This window comes from Eucalyptus grandis, chromosome 8 (assembly GCF_016545825.1).
Source record: "Eucalyptus grandis isolate ANBG69807.140 chromosome 8, ASM1654582v1, whole genome shotgun sequence".
Lineage (NCBI taxonomy): Eukaryota > Viridiplantae > Streptophyta > Magnoliopsida > Myrtales > Myrtaceae > Eucalyptus > Eucalyptus grandis.
The window spans coordinates 56,232,787-56,243,259 of NC_052619.1; the positions used below are offsets into that span (position 1 = coordinate 56,232,787).

A 10,473-nucleotide genomic window follows, 5' to 3' on the forward strand; every position below is an offset into this window, starting at 1 on the left:
GTCAATTCAATTATTCTGGCCAATTTTAGTTAGAATACGTTGACGTGGTGATCGAGTAAGCACCAGCCATCCTTTGGGAAGAACTGGCACTGAATGGGACTAATTCTAATAATTTATAATTTATCTAATTTTCTTTTTCAACTCTTGGCCGACAAGGTCATTGACCCAATGACCCTTGCCAACCACGGGAGAGGCTGGTGCTCGACGCGGTGCTTATCCAAACAAGGCAAGGGTTGGTTGGCGACCTCATTGGCCAAGAGTTGGGCAAAAAGAAGAAGAAAAAAGACAAAATATAAGGAAAATTTCAGAAAAACTAAAAGGTTTTAAAAGTAGTCAACATTAGTATTTTTGGATCAAAATTGGTAAAAATAATTAAATTGGCAAATTACCAAAAGATTTAGGACTAAATCAATACAATTTAAATGTTTTTGACTAAATTCGCAAATCCTTACAATGTTTAGGACTAAACTGGACAAGTTGTTCGATGAAAAAAAAGAGGCCAAATTATAAGGTTGAGAATTGAGCTGGCACAAATGCATATGTAAAGTGAACTTGTTTTCAAACATAAGATATAAGTGAAGTGCCTTATTAACAAAGTTTGACTAATCAAAACGAAAAGCACCTATTGTATCAAAGACGATGTTGAGCTCAAAGAAGAAGGCATTCGGGCAAGCAAAGAGAAAGCCTGGGGAATGTACAAAGTCGCCGAAGCGTACCTCTTCCAGAATCCCCATGCTTATGGTTAATAGTTGACAAACTATCTTAATTAAATTTAAATAAGTCCTCTTAACAAGTGCCTTCGATATTCTGTGTTCGCTCAAGTGGGTATTGAGTTCGTTTGGTTCAGTTAGGATGTAAACATCGGACAAACTTGGGTGGTGATTTTGCTTAGTTGGTAATGATAAGGATCTTTGATGACTATTTTGAAAGCCAACTCTTGGAAAAGGGTTTTCGTTTCGAAGATTGAATGGACAGTGGCCCGGGGTTAAACCGGAATCGGACAAAGCATGGTTGAATCCGCGAAAGTCCCAATCTTCACAAGCAAATAGCTCATTTGAAAAAAAATTAAAATTCACCTCAGTAAAAGTAACTCTTTTGGGGAGATTAGTCAAAACTATCATGATATATATATATATATATTGGGAATAATATACGTTTGCTCCTGAACTGTTATACAACACCCATCTAAACTTTCACTTTGTTATAATTGTTGTCTCCATTATTTTCTCCATTAACAAGTACGATGCAACTGGCTTTTAAGGTACAAAGGTATATTTTCATCTAATTTTTAAGGAAATGCCTCTTTTACCCTTGATAATTGTAAAACAAATTAAAAATATAAAAATAAGGGAAAAGTAAATTAACCAAAATACTAACAGAAGAAATAAATATAAAAAAAATAAGTTGACAATAACAATTTGTCAAAATTTTATAGCTGTAGCCATTTTAAAATACCTTAGTTAGATATTTTAAGAAAAAATAAACATAAAAAAAGGTTAAATGGAAAAAAGAATTTTGTACGAAATGACACAAATTAATTACTCATTATGTATATTTCAATGTTTAATTGCTGAGAAAAATGATTGATTGACTATAAAAGACATGATACCCTCAATTCATAAATTGAAATGACTAAACAAAATCCGATGTGATATTTGTAGATAGTTTTATTAATTTATTGTTTTTTACATTAATTAACCATTTAAAATTGCGTAAGTGCATATGATTTTTTATAATTTGACCTTTTTGTAGCTGATGCCTTTTCCATTTGACTTAATCTGTTTATTTTTCTAAGAACTAAGTATATTCATCAAATTTAACAATTTTTATTTTTAAGCACTGTCATTGACATTATCTTTAAGATATGAACATTAGTTAATTCATTTCCTCCATTTATTTATCTATTTAAAAAATCAAGTGCAAAAGTTAGGTTTCTTTAACAAAACGAGATAATCTTGTATTTTTAAACTTAATTTTTAAAAAGTTATGTGAAATGTACATGCTAATCGAACATATTACCGAGGGGCGGCGACCATGATTTTTTTTTTTTTCCGGCGACCGTGATAAAATGTGTACTAATTGTAAAGTTCTAGTAGTTTGTACAATTTCGATATTTCATTTTTCCACCTGCGCCTCTGTACGAAAATAAAGGAAGGAAAGAAAATGTCGCACACTTCCCTCTGCAAATGCTCAACCGTCGCTAACCGCTGAAAAATCCAACGGCCACGATCACTCTCCTTCTCGTCGCCTCTGAATACAATCCGTTCGATCAATAAACTTCTTCTCCACCGGTTCCTACTGTTGAAAGTAAAAACTGAAACTTTCTCTCTCTCTCTCTGTCTCTGTGTCTCTCTGTGTGGTAATCATGGCATTTCGCTCAAAGTACTCATCCTTACTCATGGCGGCAGTCATGGCTCTCTCTTCTCTTGTCACTGCCTTCTCGCTTCAGCCCCAAGGTCACGCTCACTAGCGACAATGCATCAACCCCTTCGAAGTTTCCATCTTTTTGCTTTCCACTGCTTCATCAATGGAAGTTGGATATGTCGTGTCATTGCTGACTCTCTCTCTCTCTCTCTCTCTCTCTCTAGCAGAAAGAGGACTGCCCGCTTTTGCATTTAGTTGGTCCAACGACAACAACACGTTCCGTGCCGGTGATGTGGCGACCATCAACGTCAAAGTCATGGACAGCGATGTGAATAGAGGCAATGCCACCTCGCCTGAAGCGAGTACTTTCAGGCCCAGCCTCACTGTGAATGGCAAGACAGGGAATAGTTCCTACGTCTCAGGGGTACTTTTGGACTTTGGGGTTGATCCTAGCAACTGGAGGATTGTCTTCACTCCCATCATGGCCGGTTTGTTCAATGTGATCATCACTGAGGACAGTTTCAAAGTGATGGATTCATCTCTCCATTTCCAAGTTGTCCCAGGTTTTCTTCCCCTTAAGAAATGGTTCTTTTACTTTTTATGTACAGTGTTTCTGTGGTAATGTCTCCTTGTGTGCATTCTTATGCGGGAAAAGCCATTGAGACATTTGTCCGTGGTACTAAGCCAAAAGAAGAAAAAACCAAAAACAAAACAAACACAAAGATTAGTTCATAGTTTGCTTGGCTTATTTGGAGTTGTTGCTCACCAGCTTGTGCGCAGTCAGGCCTCACCATCATTTCGTAAAATCACAGTCAAATTTAATTCTGAAATTTAAATAATTTGTTGATGGTCCCGTGGGATTGATCCTCTTCTTGTGCATATGTCGTTCATGAATGTGTCATTGCCATACATTCGCTCTCTTGGATTGGACGAAAAACTACATCCCATCTTAGTTTTTCACGTCTCATAAACTGTTCAATTGCTCTCCCTTCTCAAAAGCTTTTATCTTTTTCTTGGTAATGACTATTATCAACATTGCATCCGAAAAGAATACCAGTTAACTCATTTTTCTCTGTTCGATTGAAGGTCCTGTCTATGCATCCGTCTTCCCTGTCTCATGGCTTGGGCTTGTGCATGAGTTTGCGGCAGGAACGAAAGCTGCCCTTTTGGTCCTTCCAAAGGATGCATTTGGGAATAATATATCCTCAGTGGACGTGCCACTAGACTCGTACAATTTCACGATATTTTCACTCTATGCAAATAATTCAGTCGCAAGCACACCAAACATCACTTCCTTGAGTTGGAATGAATTCGGGTACATCATCATCGAGTTTACAGTTTCGATGGCCGGAAATTTCTCTCTACAGGTTTTAGGGCAAGGACAAAACCTCAATGGCTCTCCACTTCCCTTCCAAGTGAATCCAGGTGAATGCATTTTTCTGCAACTCTTAAAAGCAGTAGTGGGGTTGCCAAAATCTTTGGCACTTGCAATGTCTAAGAGAATGTGGCAATAGAGAATGATTACCTGAGCAGTGAACAGACAGCTTAGATGCGAGCAACATTCTTAATCGATTATGCCATGATGTGAAAATTGTGTTGATATGGGAGCTCATCCACCATTTCACTTTTTCACTTCCTTCTTTATGATTATATGATCGCACTGAGACACTAGGTTGGTTTGCGTGGAATTCCAGGACCTCTAGATATTTCCAGCTGTCTAGCTAAGTGGATGTCTGACACAACTGCTTGGCAAATATTTTCAAAGGTGGAAATCTTCATATACCAGCTAGATCAGAGCGGAAACCTCGTTTCGGGACTATATGTATTCGATGTTGATGTGGCAGAAAATGGCACAAATATGTCCATTCCTATAGTGGATTTGCACTTTGAAGAAGTGGCACCGGGAATACAGTTATTTTCCTTCAGCGCTGTAGAAGTAGGCAACTTCTGGCTCAGGATATTCGACGCAAAGCATGGCAAAAGCATAGCGAACATGCCATATGCTTTTACTATCTTCACAGGTGCATGTGGCTTTTCTTACACAGGATATGGTCGCGCATTATGCTACTTTTGGGCCTTTTGTCTGGCTTTTTTAAACAAAACTTATACCACTTTCTATTTATATTAGTGACTTAGTACACGTCTGTTCATGCTTAGGAAATGCAAACCAAAGGGGATACATCCCCCTCTTTCAGGTGTTGAAAGGATTTCATATTAATACTCTCGAGTAGGTTCAAGGACTCCTTGAGACTATTGAGTTGCCCCACCTTGAGATGCCAGTTTATGATGAAATAATCTCTGCAAGATAAAGAAATCAATTAAGGATCGCCTGCTGTCACTTCTTTATAATGCTTCCAATTACTCTGTCCCCTTTCTGAACCTTCTTTTGTGTAAAACTTCAATAGGCTATTGCGACGCATCAAAAAGCGTCGTAAATGGTTCTGGTTTAAACAGTTCCATGGCGGGAGGGATTGAGGAATTTTCAGTCTACTTGAATGACCTTTTCCAGTACCCATCTCCAGTTGAAGTCAACATGGTCCGAGTGCAAATCGTAAGGGAAATCGACTCTTACACAATATGGCCACACATATACCCTGTGCAGTTGATCAATGGTATGTGCATCATTGTGCGATAGCTGCATCCATCTCCTCATTTTTTTTTTTTTTTAGTTTTCATGATTATTTGTGCATGTGAACTTGGGAAACCGTTGTTCTAGGAAGTGCAGCGAGTCAGGTACCGAGGTTCGGTGCTATGAGCCAGACAGTAGCCGCTCCAGGGCCTGCTGTTGACCTGACTAACCATGTAAGATGTCACTATGCACGATTGAAGCAGTTAATTTTCCTTTCATTTTCGTGCGTTTGTTAATTTTTTTTTGGGGTTGGAACCAGTCTGGCGGGAGCATGAATTTGCGTGCCAGTGCTTTCAATGTGATTTATACACCTGAGAAGAGTGGGATCTACGGTGTTTATGTCTACTGTGGAAATGTATTACTGAATAATGGTCATCCAATCAAAAAGGAAGTGAAAGCAGGTATGAACAAGATTCCGAGTTTTCTAGTTTGCACGAAAAGGAAAAGGAATTTTCATTGCAAATCTTTTTCCTTTGTTTGCTGCTTCTTAATTATGAACTTTTATGTTGCTGGTTCTAGGCAAATATCATCACAATTTGTATGGACATATCTGGATTCTCTAGTTCGTTCATTCATCCGTATTAAAAGCCTTCCATGATAAATGCAATCCTAAATTTTCGCAGGTGAAGTTAACATGTCAGTTTCTGGAGTTGTGAAATATGATGCTAAGGTTCCGAAGCTGATTAAAAACGAAGTTGTAGTGAGGCTGATGGACTCATTCTACAACCCCATAATCTCACAACATTCAAGGTTGAAATTGGAGATTGTTTCGACAAACAGTTCCGGATCTTCAAGTTGGGTTTTTACAGACAATGGCGACGGGTCATATACCGTTTACTACATTGCACCAGACATTGGGACTTATGAGATGAGTGCGGCAATTGATGGAAACCGCTTTGCATCATCTCCCCAGAGGATCAATGTGTACGGCAGTAAGGGGAAAAAAATCCTGAAATCATGAGATAACTTTGCTTTATACTTGAGAACTGTGGATTTATTACTGCTTTAATCATGGTTTAGACAAAACAATAATATCATGGATTTATCTGTGCATTAATGTGTCCACACAGGACCAAAGGGCGCACTTATCTTTTTGACGAGAGATCCACATAGCTAGATTTATGCCCTGTTTCTTGGCCTATATGCATGTATGGAATAATACTTGGTTTCTTATAAAGATGGTCACGAAAACAATATACAAAATTCTGAAGCCTATGACAAGACCCCAAGCACAAAGAACCATTTGGACCTAAGTAAAGTTCCGCTATGAAATACTCCTGATCAATAGTTTCAATGTCTCCCAGGCGAGTATTTTCCAAAAGCTTATGAAGATGCAGTATATGTATGGGAGGACGAGTCCATTGCTATTGATGTCCTAGCAAATGATTACTTCGCAGCAAACAACGCAAGTATCATTGACTTTTCTCAGGTAGAGAACTTTATCTGTAATGTTTTCCTTTCACCCCTTGCTTCCTCTAGTTCTTAGCATCCTTTAGTTCTTAGCACCCCAGTACGCAGTTTCGTGGTAATGTAAATTTCAATTTGTTGTGATTCTGCAATCGCATTGGCAAAGCAAATGGAAGCAAACCATTTCTGTTTTTTGTTCTTCTGGGCTGTGAAAACTAACAAAACTCACTGTGTAAATTCGAGTTTTATGTTTGTCCTCAAGTCACTTTGCAATATGGCGATGAAAGCATAGTATTATTAGGTAGGTGCGGAGATATTGTTGAAAACTGACCTTCCAAAATGCTTCTTAGACGAAACCTACATGATACGAGTCTTACTTGCCAGCCAGGTCATGGTTCACTACTTCAGTATGGGCGGCTTCTTAGATACACTCCTTACAAAGATTACTATGGGAATGACACATTCCTTTACACAATATCTGATGTTAATGGCAATAATGCAACCGCTTCTGTAAGCATAGTAGTGCTTAAAATTCCGCCCCAGTTTGTGTCCTTTCCAACTCAACTGCAAGCCATTGAAGATACGACCTGCCCCAAATTCGGGTAATATTTTTTAGCTTAAATATGCTCATCAGCTTTCTTTGAGGCTCTTTGACCTGATGATGTTCGTATCTGATCTGATAGTTTCCCTGACACTTTGTTCTCTAAACACCTCTTGTTTTGTTCAGAGGTTATTCTGGTCTGAGGATAGCATATGCAGACTTTGCAGAGAACATATCTGTCAGTCTTAGTGCACAGTTTGGGACTGTTTCTTTATCTCCCATGCTGATGGAATTCTGGCAGGGAGGAATTTTTGTGAGTAGAGACAGTGGAGAAGCAAAGGAACTAATTTTACAGGGACGTGTTGAAGCAGTGAATTCAGCTCTAGAGTCATTCCAGTATCTCGGGTACTCCAAAAATTTCACTTGATGCTTTGTTTGACAAGAACAGCATCACGTATTGACTTGCTTATGAAGTTCTTTTGACTTCACTACATTTTGCCTTATTCAAATTTTCATCATCAAGATAAACGTTATATTGTTAGTTATTTTAATCACTATGTCAAATGTTAAGAGTACTTAACAGAATCCATCTACTTATGGGGAATTTTTTGCCCCTCTCTGCAGAAATCAGAACTTCAGTGGTGAGGATACAATCCGGGCCTCGGCTAGAAATGGAAATGGAAAGAACGACTTGGATATATCAATGGTCGTCAAACCTATTAATGATCCTCCATTCTTTCGAGTCCCTGAATTTGTCATTCTGAAGTTCAATGGTGACGAAGCTTTGATCTTTGATAGGGAAAGAGACAATTTTGACTTCTTTGCTGGTGATCCGGACCTTCTTCACTTTTCAGGTTTTGATCTTTAGCTTGCTTCTTTTATCTGTTTATTTATGGTCAAGTTGGACCATAAGAATGGGAAATATCTTCATATGGCTTTTGGTTGAAACTCGAAACTGTTCTTTGACAACCTGTGGAATCATACTTATTTCTGCAAATTCTGTTATATAATTACAAGACTAACGAGTGGGTTTTAATTTAGTCAACACAGAAACTTTAAGATCTGTATAATGTTGCGGTCCTAATTGTGCAAATAGTACATAAATCGTCTGAATGACAAAATATAAACTGTGATGGCAAAGGTATAAAGTGCAGAAATCTTGGCTTTCCTTCTTTCTCTTCTTCTATGGGATCCTGCCAATTGATGTTGCAGATGGTTGACACGATGCTTTGTCTGTGGCTTATATTTCAGGTGGTGGGTCTCTTTTCCTAGTTGAATTTTCAGTGGAAGTAAGTGATGGCTTCTTGGTGACCAGCCTACCAGCAGAGCTCATCAACTCAACCGAGCTGAAGCTGAGGATCACTTATCAGTGGCAACCTCTTCAGACTTATGTCACAATCTCGAAATATTTTAAGGTCAAAGCTGCTGGAATCAGGTTCCGAGGAAGAGTCGAGGATTGCAACAATGTAATGCAGCAACTGTTTTATCATGTAAGTAGCCTTTTGTTTTTCCCGGACAGATTTTATATGTTCCACGTTAACACATCCCTTGCTGAATACACATTCAACCTGTGATGGTATTCATGCTTATTCCCTATCTCCAAAATAAATTATTTTCCAGAATAAACCCAGATTCAGTGGTTGCAATCTGTTTTTTCAGCTGATATTGCGTGCAGTATCAATATTAACTTAAAAGGACTACCTAAGGAGCATAGTAGCCTTTAATTTACAGGGTAGAGGAAATGGTGCCGTGTTGACCTTGTCGCTAAACGATTTGGGAAACTATGGTTGCTATCCAGATTGTGTGGAAATGTCATCATTGCCCCTGTACACCGAAGCATCAGTCAATCTGATCGGAAGAAATCTGATGAGTCCACTGCTAGCTCACTGTAAGTAGCCACAAAACACAACTTGGTTTGCTCAGTCAGATGGGCTTGATCGGTCCTTTGACTGTGGGGATTACAGATGCAGTTCTTATATTTTGAGTATAAATGGAAACTAATCACTGTTAATGACTAATCTGTTGACTCAACCATGAAATTGAGGGGACTTAGTATGTGGAAAAAACTCAAAAGTCTTTATGCTGTGTGGGCTGCAGCACTTGGATCAGCTATCGTCATTGAATTCATTCTTATGTCCTATATCGGAGTTGCGCTTTTATATTTCACATGCAAATGCGCAATCCTTCTGGTGAATGAAAGGAGACGCAGTGAACTCAGGAATCCAAGTCGAACAGATGTGCATGATGTCCAAAATCAAGATGTAAGCTATTCACTAACCTTGTAAACAATATTCTGATTGCATTATCTAGTGACTAGAGAAGATTCTGAAGCAAAGTTGAACATAATCCTAGCTTCATAGGTTTGAAAGTAGACTAGCCTTTTTGAGCTGACATATTGGGCACTGCATATTTGTTCGTTTTGGTGTTCAGAAAAAGATTTTGCATCCTTGCCACTGCATTGTCCCCACTCTTTGCTTTAACCTTATTTAAGTATTTGCCCTTTATTTTCCTGCCATTTTCAGTCAAGTTCACATTCTTCAGAAAATGCAAATCACTTCTCTGGACATCGCTCAAGCAGTTTGTTGCTCAGTGGGCAGCATTCTACTTTTCGACAGCGGTAATTCTTCTCTCTTTGAAACATTCTGGGTAGTGTTATTACCATGCCAGTCTAAGTACTGTTTCTCTGTCTTGACAGAGAAACGATTTCTGCAACATCTTTTCATTGACACTTTAAGTGAAATTTCACTTTATCCTTGATAATTTTGTTTATCTTTATCAATCAAAGTATACTTCATTTAATCTTTTTTACTCCTAACAGATATTATGATCTCCTCTTCTCGCCTGCATAGTCTTGTTGCTTGTTTATTTAGGTGTAAAGAAAATACTCCCTGTGGAGACTTCCGAAGTTTATTTCTTTTTGAACCAACTATGAGATTTGTTCTAATGTTTATGTCAATATTCAGGTTGGGCCGTAATTCCCGCCGTGACGCATCCACCAGAGATGCACACTTCTCACAATCGGCAAGCAACCACTCTCCTGGAACTCCACAGCGCAGCATCATTCCACTTTCAATTGGAAAGGGATACAAAGATGCGGTTTGAATTTCCAATTTTCGCAATTGGACAGCCTTTGGAGTTCAGCATTATGTAAAGGTGATCAAAGCTGATTCAATACCTGCTCCTGAATTCACATCTTCCATCATGTCTCTTATGAGTTACAAACCAGTAGAGAACGCAAGCGCTTGGACCTTGACAGTACTTATTCCTTCTTTTGATTTGGCACATGCACTTAGACGCACACAATGTGCTTCCTTTGCAGTGATTCCATTTTGTACTACTCAAAATGATCAAATACCCATGCATATCCTCATCAATGGAATCAAACCCATTTTGAGTCTCTAGGAAAAGCAAAAATATATTATTAGCATATAAAAGCTAGCTGCTTCAGAGTCTCGCATACATAGTTTGAGAAATTTCGGGATCAGGAAGCCACGGAACAGTCTTGTTCATACCCACATCATTATAGCCAGGT

General features: G+C 38.5%; 1 protein-coding gene across 1 annotated transcript; it reads left to right on the forward strand.

Annotated features, from left to right (window-relative positions):
- Nucleotides 1–2,830: 2,830 nt before the first annotated feature.
- On the forward strand, nt 2,831–10,321 carry LOC104417524 (protein GAMETE EXPRESSED 2). Its single transcript, XM_010028783.3, has 16 exons — nt 2,831–2,927; nt 3,451–3,789; nt 4,059–4,385; nt 4,770–4,976; nt 5,081–5,166; nt 5,253–5,394; nt 5,617–5,925; nt 6,298–6,422; nt 6,785–7,002; nt 7,128–7,346; nt 7,566–7,795; nt 8,193–8,431; nt 8,673–8,829; nt 9,039–9,202; nt 9,464–9,558; nt 9,905–10,321. The coding sequence occupies exons 1-16, from the start codon at nt 2,846–2,848 to the stop codon at nt 10,041–10,043; spliced, it is 3,078 nt and encodes a 1,025-aa protein (XP_010027085.2). The 5' UTR covers nt 2,831–2,845; the 3' UTR covers nt 10,044–10,321.
- The last annotated feature ends 152 nt before the right edge of the window (nt 10,322–10,473 follow it).

Coding starts and splice junctions, on each gene's coding strand:
- LOC104417524 (XM_010028783.3), top strand. CDS start 2,846: ATGGCCGGTTTGTTCAATGTGATCATCACTGAGGACAGTTTCAAAGTG. Junction 4,386..4,769: donor TGCTTTTACTATCTTCACAG/GTGCATGTGGCT, acceptor AAACTTCAATAG/GCTATTGCGACGCATCAAAA. Junction 7,347..7,565: donor GAGTCATTCCAGTATCTCGG/GTACTCCAAAAA, acceptor CCCTCTCTGCAG/AAATCAGAACTTCAGTGGTG.